The sequence below is a fragment of the Hylobates moloch genome, unplaced genomic scaffold (genome assembly GCF_009828535.3).
Source record: "Hylobates moloch isolate HMO894 unplaced genomic scaffold, HMol_V3 SCAFFOLD_14, whole genome shotgun sequence".
Classification (NCBI taxonomy): domain Eukaryota; kingdom Metazoa; phylum Chordata; class Mammalia; order Primates; family Hylobatidae; genus Hylobates; species Hylobates moloch.
Window position 1 is genome coordinate 11,166,681 of NW_026652289.1, and position 25,323 is coordinate 11,192,003.

A 25,323-nucleotide genomic window follows, 5' to 3' on the forward strand; every position below is an offset into this window, starting at 1 on the left:
CCGTCAAGGAGTTTGGGTGGAGGAGAGACACAATCTAATGTGTATCACTCTCTGGCTGCTTTACTGGAGTGGGGAAAGGGCAGAGCTGGAAGGATGGCCAGGGGTTCACTGCAGTGTGGGGAGGAGACATTCGCTGCCCAGGAGGGCTGGCTACAGAGGCTGTTCCTCTTTTCTCCCAGCCACAAACTCCAACCCTGAGCAGACTGCAGAGGGCTCCTCTGTCTGAGTATGGGTTCAAATGCAACTGTCAGGCACCTTGGTGGATCTCCCATTCCTCTGTCCTCATGTATGTAAGATCTCCCTCCCAGGGTTGCTGTCTATGAGATGTCTGGTAATAGACGCAGGTGGCAGCTGTTGTTAATATCACCTTTATTCCTTACCCGATCCCCATAAATGTATTGTCGACATTGATTTTCATCAACCTTTATTCAGCAAACATTTGTTAAGCACCTACTTTTCTTCTCCTGGGTCGTGTACCACCACTAGGAGCAGCTGTATGATGCAAATCAGGAAGGGACCCCTTCCCACCTAATGGGATAGCTCGTCCTGCCCCCAGTGAACTCCAAAAAAATGCTTTCTGTGCCCTCTTTGCAGTCCTTTTCCTGAAATATTATGCAATATTTAAATAAAACATCAGCATGAGCTAATTGGAAGGCTGAGGCGGGAGGATGACCTTGAAGCCAGAAGTTCATGGCCAGCTGGGGCAAATGAGGAGGACTCATCTCTAAAAATGTTTAAAAGTTACTGGGGTGTAGTGGTGTGCGCCTGTAGTCCCAGCTACTTGGGAGGCTGAGGTGGGAGGAGCCCTTGAACCCAGGAGCTGGAGCCTGTGGTGAGCTACTGCACTCCAGCCTGGGCAACAGAGCGAGACCTTGTTTCAAAAAAAAAAAAAAAAGAACAACAATAATGATTAACAACAAAAAACACAAAACACCAGCATTTGCATTCGGAGTCCTGACCGAAGCATGTGATTCAGGAGCAAGCCCACCCTGGACATGGTCCTCACCTGGGTGAGGACTGAGGCTGGCATCCACTCACAGGGCAGCACCTGGACCCTGTCCAGCATCTGAAGAGGGCTTCATCTGGCACAGAACAATTGCAGGGTTTCACTGGGGAAGAGGGAGGCTTCCTCTCTCACCCTCATGTCCAGTGCTGGTGACAGAGAGGACAAAGGGCAACCGACAGTGGCTTTTGCCTCTGCATTTAGCTTTCATTATACAGTTCTTGACTTCAGAAAGACAGTTCATTTGTTCTTAGTTCCCAGAAGCCAAAATGAATTCTGTACCAGGAAAAAAAAAAAAAAAGTTCCGAAAATTATCTTCATTGCTGAAGATTCTATCAGGAAATTACCAAAAGGAGAAAAATAGGACCTGGGAGAGTCCTGAGTGCTCCAGCCAGTGGGGAGAAGGTGGAGAAAGCAAAAGAAGTGGGAGCCCTTTGCTGGCTTGCCAGAGACTGGGAGCCACATGGATGTGGTTTCCCTGCAACAGAAGGCTAAGGGTGAGCTGCAAAGTCTGAGAACCCACTGGGAAGACAGCACTGAACTAGGAATATGGCGAGTGTTCCAGATGGTTTGTAGAAGCTGACTTCAGAGCCAATTTATGCAAATCTTGATTTGTTTAAAACAACATTAATCACTGGCTTGTTTCAGTGGCCAAGCTGGCCTGTGGAAGTTCCTCACGCTGCAAACACTGGGGGCAGCCCAGGCACAGCTTGGTAGGTAATAGTTGAAGAAGAAGGAGGAGGAGGAAGAGGCGGAAGGAAGCAAGGAGGGAGGAGGTAAAGAAGAAGAAAGGAAAGAAAGAGGAACTGGAGTAGCAGGAGGAGGAGGAGGCGACAACGACAACGGAGATCATGGTGTGAGCAGAGGAAATTTGGTGAAAGGACCCAGAACCCTAAAGATTAAGTTTTAATCTTGCTAAAATGTGTCAGCTTGGCTATACTTTGCAACAATTAAACAAGCTCATCTCTCATGGAGGATGGCCCTCTGGAGCCAGAGACCTGGGGGACCTGCCTAAGGCAAGTCTTCCGGACTCAGCTGAAGAGGTCACTCTGGAGAAGTGCAGGTTATCAAACAGAACACCATCTTTTTTTTTTTTTTTTGAGGAACAGGGACCTGGTCTCTATAAGAAAGTGATACTCTGTGTTTGTAGCCACATGTGAGCTGCACTGAGAAATTGCCTCTGTGCCCAGAGAAGGAAGGAGTACCATCTTCTTCATCTATCCTATCCTATATTTTCACTGTTGCAGATGAGGGTTTGGTGTGAGACATGCAAAAAATGACAAGGGAGGGACAAAGTAATAAGCCTATCTGATGTGCTCCCAGTGGATTCTCTCTGTTTTCCACATTTAAAAGATATAAGTGATATGAGCAAGCATTAATTCCTCAAGCAAGGTTTGCTACTCAGTTCCAGAGATCACCATATCAAAGGCAAGCAAAGCAAGAGTCTTAGGGTCAGGTGTACTGTCAGGAGCATGGGGACTGCACACGGGAGTGAGCACAGAGTGGTCCTGGTGTACTGTCAGTAGCATGGGGAGCCACACGGATCAGACCCCGAAATTAGTCCTACCTGCAATGCGGCCTTTAGTACAATCCTAGACAAGTTGAGCCCTAAGATTCAGGTTTAATTTGTGCAAAACTAAAAGGCATAAATTATTGGTATAGGATAATCTATTGCATTATCTTCTAAGGGTAATGAGATTGTACATCTTACCCCAGCACACACATACACACACACCCCAGCCCCAAGAAAATATATCATAGAAGAAAGGTCAATGGCTTTGTTCCTCTTTCTTTAGAATTATAAGATAAGCCTGTTACATATCCTGAATCATTGGTCCCATTCTATGTATATGCAAAAGAAGTTCAAAGGCTAACTTTGACAAAGGGTGTTTGGAGAAGGATGATAAAATATGTCTGATAAAACAAACACAAAAGACTTTAGCAATAAAGACCTACAAATTGGGAAAGCAGGACTTGGGCAGCAGGGTGTGAAACTGTGTTATCTACAGCTTCAGCACAAAAAGATAGTGGCTTGGAGCAGAAGTCTTTATCTGGCCTTCACAAGAATGGAGATTGCACCTCCCCCGACCCCCCTGTCCACAAAACCCAGGAAACACCTTGCAGAGTTGATGCAATATTTGCTATCCCAGCCCTTGGTGACAGTTAAAATAGTGTTACAACATAAAATTGAGCAACGACCTTGCTGTATCATCCAAGACTATGTTTTACACTACTTTTTTTCCCCCGAGGACATTTTGCACATTTTTTAGTTCTTCGCTTCCTTTCAGTTCAGATCATTAATCAGAAGAAACATTGTCTCTTCTTCCTTTCCAATACAATTTAAAAATACCTTCCTGATTGACACTTCAGGAAGAAGATTAATAATATTTACCCTTTGCATGTCATTGCGTTATTTCTTGAGAATTTCAAAGAATTCTCTGTATCTCTTCTTGGAGATGTATCATTACTCTGTTCGAATGATTTTTTGGGGGCTGGAGTTTAATTTATGTGATTGCAATCAGGAAACCACTTTGAAAGGGAAGAAATCCATTTAGCTTTGCATGAGTTGTCAATTTTCTGTGAATAAAATTTCACAAGACCCTCCCTTTTTTAAAGAAGTAGCAAAACGGCTGTTGGAGGAGTGGCAGGGCATGGGGGTGGATCACTAATTTACAGGTCGGGGGTCTCAGATCAGTCACTGTTTTGGGAGCTTAGAAGAGCCACTCACTTTTCAGGGCCTCCTTTTCCGTCTATAAACTAAATGGATTGGACAAAATGTTTGCTAAGAATCTTCTCACCTCTAAACAAAATGACCCAATGTTTGCTAAGAATCTTTTCACCTCTGAACAAAATGACCCAATGCTATTCCACAGAAGGATGGCCTTCAAAACAGCTTCACTCTGTTTTATTTCATAATAATCCTTCACCTCTGATGACTGTGTTTAGCTTGACAAGGCACTTCGGCAGTTATGATTTAATTTGGTTTTCTTGATAACTTTTAAATGGCATGATTTTAGACTTGGCAAAGGAGGAAGCAGAGGCACAGAAAGGTCAGGAGAACTTCAGAGAGTCACAGGGAGCCAAACACCAAGTCAAGTAACAAATTGAGTACTAAGAAAATAAGATATTTTAGGCTAGAGGCTTGCAAACTTTTTGAATAGCAAGAAACAGTAAGAAGTAAATAGTATGCCAGGGCTCAGGGGAGATACATCAATCAAAAAAAGAGCTTCAGGAAGCAGTATTCACCCTTACTACTGATGAAGCACTCTATTTTCCAGTTATTCTGTTCTATTTCTTCTTCTTACCTTGCTTTTGTTATTATTATTATTAACAACCAATCTATGGGTCACAACCTATTGTTTAGAAGTCACTGTTTAGAAACTTTTCACATGGCAGCATACTTCATTTTGCTAAATTAGAAGTCTAGATCTCCTTCTCCGTGTCCCTTACCTGAGGGCAAATGCTAAGTGGGATTCTCCTGTTCAGGTTTTCTTGCTGTCAAGAGCCCCCAAAGACTGTACACCAGGAAAGTGCTGTCCTTAGAGTCAAGGTTTTCACTGAAGGGGACACATGACCCTCCTGGCTGACTTTGAATACACGATCAAGTTCTCATAAATAATGAATACTAATGACAATATCAAAACACCTATTTGCATTGTACATTCACTAAAGTCAGAGGGAGAATTGGGGCTGCTCCCACAAAAGGGCATGTGATTCTCTAAATAAAGAGCTTTAATGCATTTTATATTTAAACCATAAGGCCATGGGCTCAAACCCAAACTGAGATGGGCTCTGCTTCTTAAGTACTATTCTGGAAAGGCATTGAAATATTTATCCATCTATCTGGGTTCTGTGTTTCTAAAGCAGTTCCTTTCCTTGTACTACACTCCAGAGTGGGCCTGTTTGCAAATCCCCTTTAACTGGAGAGTGGCTGCCCTTCAGAAGCAAAAGGAGTCCTTTAGGAAAGTCATTGTCTATGAAACTTATTCAATGAGAACTAGGAAGAACAGCCTTTTTTTATTTAAATGCATGTAATTCAAAGATTGTCTACTCTGTGCACTGACTGGGTCAAATTCTCACTTTCACTGCTCCATCTCTATGTGGCCTTGGGCAAGTTGTCTAACCTCTTTAAGCCTTAGGGGATAATTGTTCCTAACTTAATAGTATTAGCAAAAGGATTAAATGAGATAATGCACAGAAAGCCCTTGCCACAATGTCTGAAGCTCAGAATAGCTCCGTAAATGTTAAGGACCTCTACTATTTGTCCACTAAAATTTGCTCAGTTGTATTTACCCTATTAGCATAAATAAGGCTTTTGCTTTTGAGGAATCAGTTCCACAGCTTTCTCTGTCCTCATGGACTAGCAACACTTAATGGATTCCTAGTGACGAACCAACCCAGTTTCTTAAACCCCCAAACCTGTCAAAACCCAGCATAACCCAAATCTAATGCATTCATAGGCTGCTGTTCTGCTATCCAGTCTCTTCCTGGTATGATTAACTATTTTCTTGACCAACAAAGCCAATAGTATATACACTTATATATTAGTTTAAAAAACAGAAAAGTACCACATTTACTTTTGAAAATCCAAAACTTTGTCTCAAAGGGGAATTCAGTTTATTTTCAGAAATACTGAATCTCCTTCCCTTTTGTTCATAGCAAAATAAACAGACCACCAGGAGAGAGGATTCTTGTTTTATAGGTTGCTATAGAGGAGTTATGTGAGGTATACACACTCAGGGCTTCAACATTTAAAATTTTTAAAGATCAGTAAAGAGAGGATGCTTTCTTCTAGAGAAGTTTTAATTTTTAGGTTCTGTAGGGGGAAAAGCTATGTGATAAGTTTCAGATGATCCAGCATTTTCTAGATATTTATCCCACACTTAATTTTTTTAGATCCAGATATTTCAAGCTTAGTAAAAACCGAGGAAGTATTAACTTTTGTTGTATCCATTCTCTATAATTGAAGAACCAATGGGCTTTTATGCTTCCGTATAACTTCCTACTTTGTATCCAAATTTCCTAATTTTACTCATAAGCACTCTAAAACACTTTAAAGATGACAAGTTAACAGAACAACATGCTGGCTAAAGAAGTTTTTCTCTTGCTGCTTTACCTTAAGGCAGTATCATGTCTTCACTAAAGGAATGTCTTTTGGGGATAGTGTGATTAATTAAACCTGTGTTTACCATGATCAGAAAAGAGCATCATACACAACGGTGAAAATAAAGCTTACATATAACATTATTTCCTTCTCATTCCCAGTAACAGAGGGGTTAACCTGAAGTCTTAATCCATTTCCACTCTGATTGGGAAAGGTGGGGGATGGGGAAATCATTTTGGTAGCAAAATGAAAATTGCTAGCCTGGATATGCCTGAGGCAAAAAGAAAAGAAATGAATTCTCTTGTGAGCGTGATTAGTGAGGGGGAAGGAATATCTACATCTTGCACTTCATTTCATGTCGTTGTTCAATTTGCCGGTGTTAAATAATGACCTCCAGGGCAGTGGGTGAATTGGGAGAAGGGGGTGCGCAGGTCTCCTAGAGTGAGTTCACTGTGCACGGTGTCTGGGCACTGCGTGTCCATCATTCAGCTCAGTCAGGACCTGACTCAATTTGACAGCTCAGCTCCCAGATGTAGAGGTTTGCAGACTAAAATTGGAGCCCCCACTGGCATATTTGGTAAAGTTTTTTTCTTTCCTCCTTAGAAGTCCACTTCATTATTTGGTGTCTTTGGTTAAAGAGAAGGCTAAACAAAATGATTTCTATTTTAGAAACTTTACTATTTCTGCATTAAGGAAAAAGACTTGATCTAGAATATTTTTCTCTAAAACGTGAGATGCTTCCTAAACCGAGAAGTTGACAGTTACAGAACTTCCTAAAACAGAATACTTTTGAAAAAATCTTAAAGCCCACATTTATATAAATATTTGCTGCAGGTCCCTTTTGAGAACTTACCTAAAAGTGCTGTATCAACCAATAATACATTTTAAATTCTCCTCAAAATGGGTATCTTCACATGCATTTGAATTGTTAAGATAACTAGAAAAGAAAAAAATTGGAGTGTGCTATACAGTTACTCAAGATGAGTGCACTAATTGGTCAGTGGTTCAACTAGAAATGACCTATAATTTATTTTTTGGCTCATTGGTGGTAATATTTTGGTGATTGTCTGTTTCTTTGCTCTGGCTGTTTTCAAAACAAACCTATTCTGCAAAAATATGTGATAACATTTTTCAAGTGTTGTTTGTTTCTAATAATTTTTGGATGATCTCTGAATATAGCTTTCATTGCACATATAAATATAAATTAAAAATTAGCTATCAAGTCATATCTATTTTCAGATGTTTTAGTTTAATTTTATTTAAAAAATCTTTCCACTCTTTCTCTCTACCTTTCAAAAATATAACTCTACAGAAATAGCACCATTTTTTAATTCAAAAATTCTAGCAAAATTTATCTTACCTTTTAGAATATAGGTTTAAATGGTAGTATTTTTCTAAGCAAGTCCAAAACAATCATATAAAAAAAGTTTAAATCTCACTAAACTATTGTTTGAGAGGTAGACGATGATGTTTTATGAGAAGTCTCCACAAAAAATGTTTACTATTCCATTTCAATGTATTATCCATAAAATGGTATCATTTATTGAATATCAATTGTATAATGTTAATAATGTAACCTGAAAATATGTAACCATTACAATACAGATCTTAGCAGTTTCATGAAATTTAGAAAATGTAATTATGTAATTAGAGAATAGGATTATTACTTCTATTGTTGCTTTTTCCAGCTATTTTTTTATTTCAGACTACAACATGAAATTGTAAAGTTTTTGTAGACTATGGCAATTTCATGACCCCACAAAAAAGCAGGATAGTGATAGTCTTAGCCAACTGTTTCTTATAAAAGTCTGTTTTCCAAATTTGAAGATAACAGGATTTATATGAAAGTGTTTGCCATCTTATCTGAGTGCCTATAGAATACTCTAAGGCTGATATTTGGCAATTTATTATTTAATTGACAAATGTAGATATCTCGGCACTTCCTTCACAGATCAAGACCTTGTAAGCAAGACTAAGATCAAGGTCTTACTCTGGATTCTTGAGTAGACTTTCTATGTCCCAAAACAAATAGGTGATTCGGCACCCAAAATTTAGCTAAAGCTTCTATATTCCCTTTCTAAGGAATTCTGCTATGTTTATGGGAAATTTCCCTCTAGTCTATGTGGGATCATAAATAGGAAAAATTTTATTTTAGTAAAAAAGTCACAAATTTGAAGTAGTAACGGTTGTAATAATAATAATGAACCTTATCTGTTTATTGCATAGGAATTAAACTACGTCGTACATCCATATTATTTTTTAAACCATCATTTTGTAATATCATACATAGTGAAACTTCACTAATTTGGTGGGCATGGAGTAAACAGAATTAATGAAAGAGCTGAATTTTAATATTTTGAATGATTATAATAATGAATTATTTTGGATAACACTGAGTAACCGTGTGTCTATTCTCAATCACCATGTAAATTATAGAATACGATAGCGATGTGTCTGTGATTTTCTAGAAGATGCAGAATCTCAGAGTTATTTTTATGTGTATACTTGTTTTAAATCATATCTCCTTGAATCTGCTTTTTAAAATACACAATACTTATGTGAAATTAGAGAAACCCTATGTGAAATGGAAAGTCCTTAAAATGCCCTATCTCTAGTTGATTCTGGGTCCTCTTTTTCCTTCCTGGCCCCTTCCCACTCGAAACCCAAGTTCACTCTAGCCATATGCTGACATGGGTAAGCACCAGACCCGGGCCGATTTCCCACAATTCCAAGTGGCATTTGCATAAATGTTCCTAGAGCTGGAAAGCCCACCTTGTCCAAGCCTCTTGTTTTGTGGATGAGGAGGCTGAGGCTGGGGCAAAGTAAGTAACTGACTTGCTCACATGGCTAGTAACGAACTTCCTACAGGTTCCTCTACCTTATGAGATAGTGAGTACTCCTGCATTCAAATATATTGGGGTTCATGTTAATTGCGTGAATGAATCCAGTCATCAATAACTGTAAAACTTAAATTTTGAATTTGGAATCAGAGTGAATGATTACCTAGCTATCATTTGAAGATAATATGTGTGTGTGTGAATCTCATATATACCTTTATATAGAATATATATGTATTTATGTCTTTATAATATATATTAATGTCTTTACTCCAAGTATCCAAGAATTAGTTGTCCACGTAGAAATTTGCCGTTTCAGCCAGCTTTGGGGAATTTTCCTTTGCCTGTCCTGTACCCACCATTGTCCACATTTAAGGTCTAACATAGACCTACCTACTGGCTCTACCAGCTCACTAAGGGTCATCTTATCAAGCTGGTCTGCAGTTAATCCCCTACCCTCCTCCCTTCAGGAACCAATTAAAATGACTCCGTTATTTTTGAACACAAAAGTTGCATAAGGAAAAACTACTTTCTATTTCATAATTCTCCTAGTGAAAGAGTAAATTATAAACACAAAGAATCCAAATAAACGATTCTGTTTGGGAAAGAGCATTTGCTGTGGGGATAGCATGTGGGACATGAGGAACAGGACCCCTGCTTTTAATTCATACATTCATTGATTTCTTTTTTACTCAACTTAGAAAAATCATGGGCCGGGTGCCATGGCTCACGCCTGTAATCCCAGCACTTTGGGAGGCCGAGGCGGGCGGATCACGAGGTCAGGAGATCGAGACCATCCTGGTCTAACTCGGTGAAACCTCGTCTCTACTAAAAATACAAAAAGTTAGCCAGGCGTGGTGGCGGGCGCCTGTGGTCCCAGCTACTAGGGAGGCTGAGGCAGGAGAATGGCGTGAACCCAGGAGGCGGAGCTTGCAGTGAGCGGAGATCGCGCCACTGCACTCCAGCCTGGGCAAGAAAGCGAGACTCCATCTCAAAAAAAAAAAAAAAAAAAAAATCATGTCAAGTTTCTAATTCATTGTGGTGGAAATAGCTTTAAATATATTAACTAAAATGCCTCAAATAAAGCAGATTACAAAAGAAAGCAGACTCCAGAAGTATTAGCAACTTTATAGACTCTGCATCTATCCTCCACCAGGAAATCTTATCGGTATGATGTTCACCAATTAGGGAACTGAAAGCCATGGACAAGTCCCTAAACTCCCCTCCCTGGAGCGCAATTTTCAGATGCTCCACTTGGATACTTTCCCACAATGCTTAGCTGAAGGATATCACTCAAAGAGAAGACTGGTTTCATGTGGAGAGTGACTTCTTAGTGTATCTCTTAAAACATAACCTCTGTCTGTAGCTGATGGAACCAAAGAGAATGTGGAGAAGGGCCCACACCCTTTCCAGGGTCCACACATCGGCCCCTTAACCTCTGCCTTCAACCCATAGGACTAACAGATAGAAACTGGTATTATTATTATTATTTATTTATTTATTTATTTATTTATTTATTTATTTTTGAGACGGATCTGGCTCTGTCCCCCAGGTTGGAGTGCAGTGGCGCCATCTCAGCTCGCTACAACCTCCGCCTTCCGAGTTCAAGCGATTCTCCCGCCTTAGCCTCTCGAGCAGCTGGGACTACAGGCACGCGCCGCCACCACGCCCAGCTACTTTTTGTATTTTCAGTAGGGATGGGGTGTCACCACGTTGGCCAGGCTGATCTCCAACTCTTGACCTCATGATCCGCCCGCCTCTGCCTCCCAAAGTGCTGGGATTACAGGCGGGAGCCACTGTGACCAGCCAGAAACTGGTATCTTTGCCCAAAAGAGACACTTGGACCTTCAGGGGTTCCCAGCAGCCCCTTAAGAACCAATGCAGGAAAGTAGGGGCAGTGGTTTCTGTTCTGAACCTCTCCCCACCTTCCTGCTCCTTGGTTATTTCTTCTGATGAGGATGGATTCCATAGCTTAGACCATTAGACCAGTGGCTGCCTCTCTGAATTGATCTATTACTGTGTTTTAACTGGTAGATTGCTAGCAAACTGAAACATTGATGGTTTTCTGAAAAATGTATATGCTATATTTCAAAATAAACCTGTTTATAGGAATTCCTATTTGAGAGTGAGTATCGTTTAACCAATTGGAAATTCTATTTTAAAATCATGGCCTATTAAAAAGAGAACCTCTAATTTCTGATCCATAATGCTTATATTTAAAAATACATCAGGTGTGTTTCATAGGGAACTGGTTTTGCTGGAAAGAAAGGGACAGGAGATGCTTTTGTAATATTGTGTCCGAGCTCAAGGAAACCAAAGCACTGTTTTATAGGCTGAGGCATGCATGACTGGTGAATGTTAAGTGGAAATGAACAATGCGTGAGATTAACTTGTGGCTATCCATGGCTGTAAAAATGCATTAGTGGTGTTGTCAGTGGTTAGTAGGCCTTTGCAACTCAGTTATTGCTGCTGACTATGTGTGTTCTTCCACCTTTGAGTCAATCAGGTCATGCTGTAATAAAAATTCTGAACTTTGCTTCAGGACAGCGCAGAGGGAAAACATGAGTCAAGGAAGATGCACTGTTTAGTGGTCCTCACTAACAGCAGTTTAAAAACAGCTCACTCAAGCACTAGCAGACTAGTAGCAAAATTGCTATCCAGGGTGAATTGTGTTTTCAGTGGTTCCTGTAGAACCGTACTGTCCAATATGGTAGCCACTAGACACAAATGAGTATCGACCACTTGCAATGTGGCTAAACCAAATTGAGATGCGCTATAAATGTAAAATACACACAGACTTTTGAAGACATAGTACAGAAACAAAAGAAAAATGTAAAATAGCTCATTAATAATTTTCATATTGATTACATGTTCAAATGACAATGTTTTCAATAGATTGGGTTAAATAAAACATATTAAAATGTATTTTGCCCATTACTTTTTTAATGTGGCTACTAGAAAATCTTAAATTATGTGTATGACTCTCATTATATTTCTATTGGATGTGCTGCTCTAGAATAAGAAAGAATGTCCACATAGTTTTTGTTTGTTTTTTGTAGAGATGGGGTCTTGCTGTGTTGCCCAGGCTGGTCTCAGACTCCTGTGCTCAAGCAAGTCATCCAGCCTTGGCCTTCCAAAGCACTGGAGTTAGAAGCTTGAGCCTCTGAACTCAGCCTGTCCTAATGGTTTAAAGGCAACTTGTCAGGATCTAATAAGGAAATTTGACTGGTAATATAATGTTTTGACCATCTTGGAAGCTGCTGGCTACAACTGGGCACTCTGTAGGCAAACTGCATGGGCTTAGAATGAGTGGACCGATTACTAAATCTTAAGTGTCCTCATCTGTAAAGTGAAGGGAGTAATGATGGACCACTCACTGCTCAAGAATTAAATGGGATAATGTATGTAAAGCAGCTCCTTGTGAGGCCTGATAGAAGATGTACTGGTGACTTCCATTACCATACTTGTCTTGGTCAGCTCAGGCTGCTATAACAAAATACCACAGACTGGGTGGCTTAAACAGCAGACATGTATTTCCTCACAGCTCTGGAGGTTGGGAAGTCTGAGATCAGGGTACCAGCATGATTGGGTTCGGTGGAGGGAGGGAGAGAGAGAGAAAGAGAGCGAGAGAGAGAGATCAATCTGGTATTTTCTTGTAAGAGCATTAATCCCATCATGAGGACCCCAGCCTCACAACCTCATCTTCATCTAATCACCTCCTACATATCTTACTCGTAGCAGCACATGGAGGATTAGGGCTTCAACGTGAATTTTGGAGGGATACAAACATTCAGGCCGTAACAACAGCTTAAAAAGTCCAATCGCCACCGGGCTTGGTAGCTCACACCTGTAATCTCAACACTTTATGAGGCCGAGGTGGGCAGATCACTTGAGGTCAGAAGTTCGAGACCAGCGTGGACAACATGATGAAACCCCATCTTTACAAAAAATACAAAAAGTACCTGGGCATGGTGGCACGTGCCAGTAGTCCCAACTACTCAGGAGGCTGAGGCAGGAGAATCGAGTTCAATCAGGAGGCTGAGGCAGGAGAATCACTTGACCCCAGGAGGTGGAGGTTGCAGTGAGCGGAGATCATGCCACTGCACTCCAGCCTGGGTGACAGGTGAGACTCTGTCTAAAAAAAAAAATAAAAAGTTCTATCTGAGATACTGGATCCTCCAACTCTGAGTGCAGGCCTTGAACCAGCAGCAGTGGCAACACCGGGAGCTCACGGGAAACCAAAAATCTCAGGCTTCTTCCCAGACCGGCTGAGGCAGAATCTGTGGTTAACCAGACTTGCAGGGGCTCAGGTACGCATTCACTTTCTGCAGTGCTGCCTAGGGAATTTAAAGGTGAGTAAAACACAGCCTCGCTGGCAAGGTGTTCACAATCCACTGGTGCATTTGTGTGGGAATGACAGTGAATCTAGAGAGAGGAAGACAATTATCTGGTGGGCTGTTAGGAGGCTCAATAAAAAACACCCCTGCTCTCCAGTGATCCACAATCAACAGTGAGATGACAAAGGAGTCAAGCAGATGGAGATAAAAATACCAGCTTTGTCACTGATAGAACTTTTGGAGAGCATGGCTTAGGTATGTGGCTTCCTGTCACTGAGCTCCAGAAATAGGGAGACTCACTCACCAGTACCCAAGCAGTGTCTCCCCAAAACAATAAGGAGAGGGAAAGAGCATGCCCAGGGTACTTGCTTTCTTATTGCTGTCAAACGAGCAAATTGCCAAGCTTAGCAGCTTAAACAAATTTAGCCGACAGTTCTGCAGGTCAGAAATCTGGTGGTGCTGTACTAGATTCTCTGCTCAGAGCTTCATAAGGCCAAAAATCCAGGGGTTGGCTAACCTGAGCCCTTACTTGAAGGCTTTAGGGAGAAATTCACCTCCAGGCTCATGCAGGTGGTTGGCAGAATGCAATTCCATTGGTCTGTAGCATGGTGGCCCTCATTTCCTTGCTGGCTGTCAATCAGGGGTCATCCTCAGCATCTAGAGACTGCTCTCTAGTTCTTGCAAGTGCCTGCTCTGTCTTCCAGCTGCAATGCTGACTTCACTTCCGCCCCAGCCTGAGAAAACACTGTGTTTGTGATGGTCTCCTGTGATTAGATTAGGGCTACCAGGAAAATCTCTCTGTTGAGTGAGTCAAAGCCAACTGATCAGTAACCTTAATTACATATGCAAAAAAACCTCTTTTTTCCATGTAACATAACCAGACCATGACAGCTCATCATATTCCCAGCCCCAAGGATTAGGGTGGAAAGTTTGAGGGGTTCATTTTATGTTTCTGCCTTCTACAACTGGTTTCTGCTTCCAACGCTACTAACTAGATAATTCAATCTTTTATGGTGGAGGAGGAATGAGGGTGTAAAAAGAGGTCAAGAGTTTTACATTAAGGAATGTTTTTCCACATAGAAACCTGAAGCCAGGGAAGGGGTGGTTCCACCACTTCCTCTCACCCGCCCCACCACCCAATATATTTAAATAGCTATAACCCAAAATACATTATAATTCAAGTCACACAGGAGATGTGGAAATGACGATGAAGCATGTGATTGGTCTTTGAGAGGCAATTTCACCTGAGGCAGAAGGATCTGCCCCCCTCCAAGATGAGGATAGGAAGGGTGGCTCTTAATCCCGCAGAACTGTGCTAAAGACCTTGCATTGAATTCCAGATGCCCAGGAGAACACAGTCAGCAGAACTATGGTGCAGGAGACTAATCTGGAAGTACTATATACAATTAGCAGGAACCTCCTTTTTCGGAGATCTTTGTAAGAAATCTTCAGAGAGGTAATAAGAACTTGAACCAGAATGATGTCAATAGGAATTGAAAGGTGGGGGCCGAATTGTTATCAACCAAAGAAATCAAAAAGAGATCTTGGCAACAGACTGGATGAGGGCAAAGATCAATCCATGGATCCAAGTCTGGAAACTGGGAGAATGATGGTGCAGTGGGGAAAACAAGAGGAAGACCTCGGTTGAAGTGGAAACTGATGAATTTTATTTTCAGTAAAATACACGTGGCAAACACCAATTTTCTCAGGTTGCTTCCATCTTACACACATGCACACATATACATACACAAACACCTCTCAACACTGGTCTTTCCCTCCTCCTGCTACCTCACCAGTTTCCCTCCCTCCTCTAACAAGTTTCATTCTCTCCTTCCCTACATCCCATTCGCTTTCTACTCTCTGCTTCATTTCTGCTGCTGCCACTCAACTGAAGCTCCTTTGGCAAAGGTTACATGGCACTCTCTGTAGACAAATCCAGTGGAATATTTTCAGTCCTTGTTTTCATGGCCCCTTTGTGGCCTTTGGGACATGGTTTTCCTCCAAAGCTGGCATTTTCCTTTATTCTATTAATTTTGTTATTTCCCAGTTTGGCTTTGACAGATCAATTTTCCCGCATGTTGAAGTTCACATTTCGTCAGGTTGCACGTGCCTCCAATGAGCTATTTATGTCTATGTATTTGTGAACTGCTGCACTCCCTCCCCCACTCCCCAACCTGGTCTCAAACCTATGCCCCAACTGTACTGGAACTGACACACTGATGTGTTTCATAAACTCACGCCCTTACTCATGATGCTTATTCAACCCAGAGCACCATCTCCCCACCCCACCGTCCCCTCCCTAAATCCCTCCTCTAGCTCTTTGAACCACCTAAAAATCTACCCATCCTCCAAAAGTCAAGTCAAAAATCACCTCTGCTAGGAAGGAAGGTCTTTCCTGAGCCCACCAGGGGCTGCTGGCCCCTCTTCCTCTTATATTCCCTCCCACCAGTTCCTGGGACCCTGGACATGTGTCCACCAACAGCCATGACACTTCTTTACTCTCATCTGTTTGGCGTTTGTCATCAGTGAGCCTAGCACCTTGCCTGGAACAGAGGAAGCGTTCAAGGAACGCTGAAGGCAGGTGAATCAAATACCTTGTATCTAGGAAAGTCCTAAAGATGCCCTTTTGAACTAGTGGAGGTGGGAAAAGACTAAAACACCATTTTATATTATTATCAGTGTAAAAGCTTCTCAGCCAAATGGACCTTGGCTTTCTCCTCAAACTCTGTGGATGACAGAAATGACATTAAAATCTGACTCCTAAAGATATGAGGTTTGCATGGTGAAGAATTTCCAAGATATTTTCTGATCTAGACCCTGAGACAGGGGAGGATAAAAGTGGAAGATGAGATCAGAGTTAATTTTTTAGAACTCTACCAAGGATAGCCACAAAAATAAATAATCATGATCAAAAAAGAACATAGCTTACCATGCATGTGGACCTATATGTAGGTGTGTGTGTGTGTGTGTGTAGGTCAAGAGTGATGTGAATTTGGGCAAGTTTCCTGAACTCTCCAAGGGTGAGGTTTCTTATCTGTAAAATGGGGGTAGCAATGATGTTCCTGTAAGGATTAAATCAGGCAAAGTATATAAAAGCACTTCACCCAGTGCCTGGCATATAATTACATTCAATGGGGGATGTAGGGAAGACAGAGAGAGAGAGAGCGAGCATGTGAGCTAGCACACTGGAGGATGAGCTACCAGATTCATTGTTCACTGTCTTAAACACACACAACCTCTCCTCTCTTGCAGTTTGGGTTCTGGCATCTTTAACAGTTTCATGGGCAAATCATTTCAAACCTCCACAGGTGCTACTTCACCTGGGCAGCAGTTTCTCACCCCCTACCCCTTCCCCCTCCCCAATTTAACCACATTTGCTGTGTTCTCAAGGCTGCTGATACACGACAAACTAAGAAAGTTTTTAATAGTTACCAATCATAGTTTTCAAAATCCACTCATTTTTGCCCTTGTTTTTGGGTTTAAAAAATCCTGGCTTTTCCCTCAGAATTGCTGAACTATTAGGTGTGTAGATGAACTTGTGTTTTCTTGCTCTCCTACTCCAATTTCTTAGACTCAGACGTGGAAAAGCTTCTCTGGGTCTCAAGAGATAATTTCCAGGGTGTGTGGTTCCCCTGGGTGTGCTGTCTGGTCAGTCTTACCGTTGTGGATTCCACACCCCCACCCCACTGCCCCAACACCTATTAAAGCTGAGCTGACGTAACTTCAGGATACATTTGTTATTTCTTACCTTATCATTCACAATTAGTGCAAATGATTATTTCTCTGCCTTGCTCTTTAAAAAGAAAAGTCTTCATGAAGTCATTTTATCTACTTGTAAACCACAATCTCGGTTTTTTTTTTCTTTTGGATGCTCCTTCGAGACTATACATATTTAATTCCTTTAATATTTCATCATAGAGCAGTCCTTCAGAATCTCTTATTTTAGTTGTTCCTTTGACTTTGGCAAAAATATAAGACCAAAGAGGCTGCAAATCTTGTTTTCCTGCCTATTTAAACAGCATCTAGAAATCTAAAATAATTGTCTCCTTTCTTATTTTAAAAGTTTTATTTAAAAAAAAACAGCATACTAAATATTGTGGCATGGGGTTGAAAGCTTTAGGTCTGCAGCATTTGAAATGCTCAAATCCTGTCTTTGAAGAACAGTATTTCCTCTTTGTGACTCAGTGCTGTTATCAATATGCAAGGCTGATAGAGTAATTTCAAATTCACAACATTATATGTAGATATTCAAAGGAAAGAAAAAGAGCTTCATGTGACTTTGCTCAATGGGTTTACCTATAGTTGTAAATGTGTACAGTAAGTGATACATATTTGGGAATTATCACATAACAATTATTTCTCATAATAATTGATATAATCTATTAGAACTTGTGAGAGGTTTCGATGTAAATAATTTGCCTGCCTAGCAGAGAGAAGGGAAGGAGAGTAAGCAGGGGAAAACGTTTCTAAAATGTCCTATCATTGGAAGTAAATGATCATAAATGTTTTTGCATTAAGTTAGGGTTTGGTTTTAATTTTACCTTGAATTCTAACATTCCTACACCTTCCAAATATATTTTAAATCTTCATTAAAGAAATCACATTTTAATCACACACAGAGCTTAAAAGAGGTGATTCTACGACAGATATTCAGTATTAGCTAGTGAAGGAGAACATTGGTTGAAGGTACCTAAAACCACGTGCATAAGGAATTTTATTTCTTATTTGGTGATTTACTATTTTAAGTCATTTTTGTGTCAAAGCTATAAAAATCTCCAGTGCTAAAAAGTGTGAGAAGAAATGAGCTAGCAAAAAAAAAAAAAAAAGTCGGAGGAAAGTTAATTTTTAAACTTGCATTACTTTTATTTTCCTACTTTCTGTTATTTCAGAATGCATACTTGGAATGAATCCTTCTAGAGACGTCCACGGTATGTTAAATTCCAAGTTATACTTTTAAATAAAATACACACCTTCATATATGTGTATATGATTTTATATTTATGTATCTCTATGCATAACTTGTGATATAATTTAACCAAATAATTAAGGCTGTTTCTGCTGATTCCAATATACTTAAAAGCAGTTCTCCATATTGTAAATGTTACACCATATAAAATATTTCAATGAAAGCTTAAATGATACCCTCAGTTCTACAGCGTTTACCATAGGTGCATTCTGCTGCTATTAAATGCCTCTATACAACTCTCTAAAAACACAATAGAGCTTGGCTTCTCTCACAGCTCAGCTTATTACCTGTGTTATAGCAGTGGTATGCAAGGTTTTTATGAGAGTCAAATGTTTACTAAGCATTCCTAAATTTTAAAAAGATTAATTTTAAAATGTCCTCAGCTTGCCACTTGTGAGGTACACAATGGGTTTATGAAGTGAAAGTGAAATAATCACACATTAACCATAGCATCCCACAGAAACATTCAGATGGAGGAAGGATGTAATGGAAGAACTAAGGGCTCTCCTCTCCCCCCTCATGGTAATTAGATTTGAAAAGTGAAGTAATCTCAAAGCCACTTCAGCAGAAAAAAATGTTTAATTAAATTCCAATGTTCAAAACTGGATAGTGTGTATGGCAGGTGATTTGTACATACATGTTACTCTTCATCAAAATTGTTTTCCATCCCTGTGACATCAATACAAACTGCAGCTATCTGGTTCCAAACCATAGCAAGATACATTCTACTTTTTAAAATGTAAATGGTCATTTAAAATAGAAATAATTCTTTTAGACGTATTGCATTTTTACAAATGTAATTTTGGAAATATATTGCTCGCAAAGGGTAATTTTAAGAGAATTGTTGAGATTCTAATCCCATCTTTATGCATATTTTGGGGAGGTTTTTGAAAGAGCAAAAATGTAAAAGATTTAGTTATCTTCTGAGACCACCTACAGTTATTTAAGTTGTAGAAGAAAAAAAAAAAAAAAAAAAGAAAAACGTAAATGAACTGTTACTGTTTTCCAATGAAATTTTCTTCCAACTAACCAAGTAGTACTTTTTAAATCCACTGCGGAAATTTACATTTCATTCCTGTTGTAAGCCTTTTTCAATTCTCTTCCCTCTCTCCCCGCAACAAAATTTGGAAAAATCTGTCACGTAGCATCCGCCCGACGTATCGCTTCGTTGTATTTTTTTAAAATTTTGCATTATGACAAAAGTAAATTCTAGCATTACTCCAGGGAAACACTGGGAATGAACCTGGTAATGTTTCCTTTCCTTTCTCCCTTAGGCAAAGGAAGGGGAATTCTGTATTGTCGCTAAAATGAGGGCTCTTGGTGGAAAGGAATTCCTCACTTCGTACACGCTGTGGCTGTCCTTGAAAGTGCAGGCTCTGTAAAATGCCCGGCCGACTAAGGGGTTCCCTGTCCCCCGAGCCCCTGCCTCTTTCCATTCATTTTAGATCCTCAGTACGGAAGGGCAGAGGTTGGTCTGTTTCTTGTTTTCAAGAGCGCACCGCGCTGCGCAGTTAACAGCCTGCGCCGCTCCCGGGAAACCCAAATGTCCCGCGATCCCATCGAGTCAAGGAGCAAAAGCTGTGATTGCTATCAGCTTTTTGTCGGGCTTCAAACTCGGGATTTATCGGTTGAAACTCCTAGCTGAGCAGCTCCCACGACGCTGCGTCTGAAGGCTAAACTCGTCGCATGCAAGGCTGGGACCAACTTCCCTTACTCGATAAGGGAACTTGACTCCCTCCTGGGAAACCGCAGCCCCCTCGCAGGGTTTAGGGTTTTAGGCAAGCGGCCTGAGACCCAGAGGAGCCTCCCTGGACCTTTCCGAGGGGCAAATCACCCGAGTGTGCTATTTCCCCTGGAGTCAAAGCCTACTTTTGGAGCCGCCACACCCTCGTGCTCCCTCCCGCATCTCGAGGGTCCTGGGGGATGCACTTGGGGTTGGTCCCAGGAGCCCTGGGTGGGATCTCGGGGAAATGCATTGGAGACCAGGCGAAAAGGTTTCCCTTGCCCAGAACTTGCCTCTAGAGCGGGCCGCGTCCGAACCCGCAGGCAAAGGCGCTGCGGCCCCTGCGGGCGGGCAGGCGCGCGCGATGCACTCTGCTCAGGGACAGAGTTAGAAAGTGGACGTTTGGCGGGGGCGTTTACAACTGGAATTAGGCTTAAAAAATCATTTTAAAAGAAAAAACGTAGTAAGTTTTCTTTCCGAGACCCCAAGTTCATTAAAACAAAACTGAACTCGGGTGCTGGGAGTGCCCAGGGGGAGCGGAGGCCGGAGAGGGTTGAGGGCGCGGGCCGCCCGCCTTAGTCCCGGAAGCCCGGGCTCCTGAAGCACAGACAGCCAAGAGCGGGCCGAGTCAGGCCCCAGGAACAGGGGCTTCGGGAAGAGACCCCAACCAGGCCGCACAGCGGGGAGTCTCGGTCCGAGGGTCCCCACCTGGCCGGCTGCGACTCTATATTGGAACCTCGGAAACGCGCCGTAGCCGTTCCAGCTCAGGTGGGCTCTGGGGCGGCTTCCTGTCTTTTCTCCTCGAACTCTAGTTCTTCCCGGGCGACCCGAAGGCCACGAGGCGGGCCGCACAGCCCCGCGCCGTCGGGGGCGTTCCGGGAGCACCGGGGGCCGCGCGCGGCGTCCAGGGAGGGCGGCTGCTGCCCCCTGGCGTCCGCCAGAAACCGCGGCGCGTCCCGACAGCTCCGCGCAGTCCCGGCCCGCCCGGGGAAAGGCCTCTACGCCAGCCAACCCCGGCCCCCTCCTGCGTCCGGGCCCGCGGCAACGCCCGGGGAGTCCCTGCGCGGCATTGGCCACAGCACCCTATCCCTGGGGGAGGGAGGAGCGGGCGTGAGGGGCCCCGTGAGGTCGGAGAGGGACCCCCGCGCGGGGGAGCTTGAGGGGCTTCGCGGGGACCGCAAAGCAGCCCGCGGTGGAGCGGGGCCGGGATCCGGGGACTGGGTTGCAGCCCCGGGGTGGATGAGAGGCCCCAGGAGGTGCAGGGCCCGGCAGGGAGGGCGTGGAGAAACTCGTGGGGACGGGAGCAGCCTCCGCGGGGAGGGAGCCCCGCCGGGTGGGGTCGGAGTTGGCCGCGCACGCCGGGCCGGGGGCGGGGCCCTCCGAGCTCCGCGAAAATGCCCGCAGCGCCGCCGGGACCGGCGCAGGGGGAAGCGGCCGCCCGCACGCGAAGCCTGGGTGGGTTCCGCACCTGGGGCCGCTCGCGCGCGCGGGGGCGGGAAGAGGAGCGGGGGCCGCTTCCGGGGAGCCGGAAGGGAGACGCGGGGCCCGGGCGGGCTATCCGGCTGCTGCTGGGGCAGGCGCTACGAGGCCCGGAAGCAAGCCGCGCGGCTGCTTTCAACTTTCCTTCCAGCCGCGCCTTCTTAGGGTCTTTCCTGACTGAGAAACTCCTCGCGGGCCGTTGGCGCACGCAGCAACAGTGAGGCGCGCGGAGGGATCGAGCCGCGGCCCAGGCTCAGCGGTAAAAAACGCCCATTACAGCAACCGACCCGAGGGAAGACGCTGAGAGCAAACGGCACGCTCGGACGCCGTCCGGCCTCATGCAGGGAATCAGCGCCGCTTCGCCGCAGCTGCCAGCCGGACGGTGCACGAGCGCGGAGCGGCTCCCCGGGGCCCCGCGGCCGAATGGCACCCCCGCCCTGGAAGCGGAGGCCTGGCCCTGGGCGGCCTCGCAGGATCTGGGGCCGTCCGCGGGCTGCAGCCCCGGTTCGGGAGCCCCGTGGCGGCCACTGCGCCTGCCTGCAGCGGGTCGCGGCACGCCGGCCGGGTCCTCCTCGGGCCGGCGGGGCCTGCTTTCTTTTCCCAGGTCTCCGGACCGTGGCCACTTGCGGAGCCGCACAAGCCTGCGTGTGGCTGCGGAGCGGGGTCCGCACGCGGGCGGGGCCCCGGGCCAGCATGCAGGCGGGGATGGCCTCCGACTCCCCGCCGGGGTTGCGTACAGTAGCGCGCGGCGCGGCGGCGGGGGCGCGCGGGCCAATTCCAGGAGCCGGCGGCGGCGAGCCGCGCCCTGGCTGATACCGGAAAGGCCTGTGATTGGCCGCCGCCGCCCCTATGCAAACGAGCTGAGGGAATGGAATTCCTCCGGCCGGGCTTACAGTAAAAGCACGTTCATTTCCAGGCACTCTCATTCATAGAGCCAGCGGGCGCGGGCGGGACGGGCGCCCCGCGGCCGGACCCAGCCAGGGCACCACGCTGCCCGGCCCAGCGCCGCCAGGCACTTCTTCCCGGGGCTCCTAGGGACGCCAGAAGGAAGTCAACCTCTGCTGCTTCTCCTTGGCCAGCGTTGGACCTTCCTTTTCTTGTTTTTTGTTTTTCCCCTTTCTTCCTTTTGAATTAACTGGCTTCTTGGCTGGATGTTTTCAACTTATTTCCTGGCTGCGAACTTTTCCCCGATTATTTTCCTTTTACAACAGCGGGAGAAAGTGCGCTGTGGTCCGAGGCGAGCCGTGAAGTTGCGTGTGCGTGGTAGTGTGCGTGGCAGGGTGTGAGTGCGTGTGTAACCCGAGCCGCCCGATCTGTTTCGATCTGCGCCGCGGAGCCCTCCCTCAAGGTCCGCTCCACCTGCTGCGGTTACGCGGCGCTCGTGGGTGTTCGTGCCTCGGAGCAGCTAACCGGCGGGTGCTGGGCGACGGTGGAGGAGTATCGTCTCGCTGCTGCCCGAGTCGGGGCTGAGTCACCCAGCTGATGTAGACAGTGGCTGCCTTCCGAAGAGTGCGTGTTTGCGTGTGTGTGACTCTGCGGCTGCTCAACTCCCACCAAACCACAGGACCAGCCACAAACTTAACCAACATCCCCAAACCCGAGTTCACAGATGTGGGAGAGCTGTAGTACCCTGAGTGTCATCGACTGGGCCTTCTTCTTATGATTGTTATTTTAAGATTAGCTGAAGATCTTTGAAACGCTGAATTTTCTGCACTGAGCGTTTTGACAGAATTCATTGAGAGAACAGAGAACATGACAAGTACTTCTAGTTCAGCACTGCTGCAACTACTGAAGCTGATTTTCAAGGCTACTTAAAAAAATCTGCAGCGTACATTAATGGATTTCTGTTGTGTTTAAATTCTCCACAGATTGTATTGTAAATATTTTATGAAGTAGAGCATATGTATATATTTATATATACGTGCACATACATCAGTAGCACGACCTTTGGAAGTCGCAGCTCTTTTCGGGACTGAAGCCAGTTTTGCATGATAAAAGTGGCCTTGTTACGGGAGATAATTGTGTTCTGTTGGGACTTTAGACAAAACTCACCTGCAAAAAACTGACAGGCATTAACTACTGGAACTTCCAAATGATGTGTTTGCTGGTCGTTTTACACTTCGCATAAATATTTTAGGAAGTGTATGAGAATTTTGCCTTCAGGAACTTTTGTAACAGCCAAAGACAGAACTTAACCTCTGCAAGCAAGATTCGAAGAAGATAGTCTCCACTTTTTAATGCACTAAGCAATCGGTTGAAGATAGTCTCCACTTTTTAATGCACTAAGCAATCGGTTGCTAGGAGCCCATCCTGGGTCGGAGGCCGATCGGCAGAACCAGAACTTTCTCCCCTCCTGGACTGTTAGTGACTTAGTCTCCTTCCTCCCTTAACCACCCCCCCCCCCCGCAGTAATAAAGGCCCCTGAACGTGTATGTTGGTCTCCCGGGAGCTGCTTGCTGAAGATCCGCGCCCCTGTCGCCGTCTGGTAGGAGCTGTTTGCAGGGTCTTAACTCAATCGGCTTGTTGTGATGCGTATCCCCGTAGATGCCAGCACGAGCCGCCGCTTCACGCCGCCTTCCACCGCGCTGAGCCCAGGCAAGATGAGCGAGGCGTTGCCGCTGGGCGCCCCGGACGCCGGCGCTGCCCTCGCCGGCAAGCTGAGGAGCGGCGACCGCAGCATGGTGGAGGTGCTGGCCGACCACCCGGGCGAGCTGGTGCGCACCGACAGCCCCAACTTTCTCTGCTCCGTGCTGCCTACGCACTGGCGCTGCAACAAGACCCTGCCCATCGCTTTCAAGGTACTGGCCCGGAGAGGGTGGTGGGAGGACAGGCGGAGGCCGGCGAGGCCGGGGGAGATCCGCGAGGGCAGCGGCCAGGCGGGCGGGGCCGGATTCTGGAAAGGGGCCCCCGCAGCCCCGGGTCGGTCTTCCTAGCTTGGGATGCGGGGGATGTTGTGTTGCCGTGGCGACCCTCGGGAGGCACTCGTCTCAGCTTTCTGGGGCGACCTCCCAGGAGGGCTGAAAGCATCAGGGTGTCCCCAAAGACATCCGCTGGGAGCCGGTAGGGACCTCCCTGGCAGGGGCCTTAGCTTTGATACAAAGTGGGAAAAGTTATAACCCAGCCGGGCAGAGACAGCCCGTTTGCTAACTTACTGCTGCCCCTACCGCTGGATTAACACCCAAACCATTTTGTCTTCCTCAGATGAAAGGATCAGGAAATAAAATAGTAAGACTTTTCTGCTTTCAAGTCAGTGAAAAGAAACTAGCAAGGGAAACTGTCAGGGATTTTTTTCCCCTTCTCTAGCCGCCCTATAGGAATTAGCATGTCCAAAGTCCACCGCGGGCGTAGTTAAGTCTGCAAAAGTTTTCTGAAGAGTTCTCTGAGCTTTTTAGCCTGCTCCTGCCAGAAGCCGCAAGTATCGAATCCTGTTTCTTTTCCCGGAACCGTTCTGAATGCTATCATCAGCTCACCTAGATTAAGCCCGGGGTAGCGAAAGGTGACGAGGCTGTTTTCGGAGAGCCAGGGGTCCCAGCGGCCCGCTTTCCTGCTGGAGGAGGGGACGGCGCGTAGCTGGAGACTTCAGCGCGGCGGCTCCAAAGATCTCCCTTCACTTTTCACCCCTGATCATCCCCAAAGCTTTGAGCTGCCTTTAAAAACCTTGGCCTTCAACAGGGGTATGAAAACAACCCCAGGCGTTTCTAAACAATCACCCTACTACCCTAGCAGCAAGCAGTAGGAATTTAATTTCTGCAGTGGAGATTCTGTTTTGTCTTTGGTGGGTTTGAAAAGATGCGACTAAGTAAAATCAGTGCGGGTCATTTCCTGTTCATTTAAAGGGCTAATCAAGGCAGGTGGTTCCAAGTGTAAAGATAAG

At 44.9% G+C, this 25,323-nt stretch overlaps 1 protein-coding gene across 2 annotated transcripts in view; it reads left to right on the forward strand.

Moving 5' to 3' along the window:
- The window catches only part of RUNX1 (RUNX family transcription factor 1), a 1,082,664-nt gene that overhangs the window by 963,248 nt on the left and 94,093 nt on the right, over positions 1 to 25,323 (forward strand). Inside the window, exons 6-7 of one of the 2 annotated variants that reach the window (XM_058427503.1) lie at positions 18,171 to 18,209; positions 23,994 to 24,247. In XM_058427503.1, coding sequence (XP_058283486.1) covers positions 18,171 to 18,209; positions 23,994 to 24,247 — 293 coding nt within the window. The remainder of the gene's footprint in view (positions 1 to 18,170; positions 18,210 to 23,993; positions 24,248 to 25,323) is intronic. The other variant, XM_058427502.1, reaches the window with a different exon arrangement.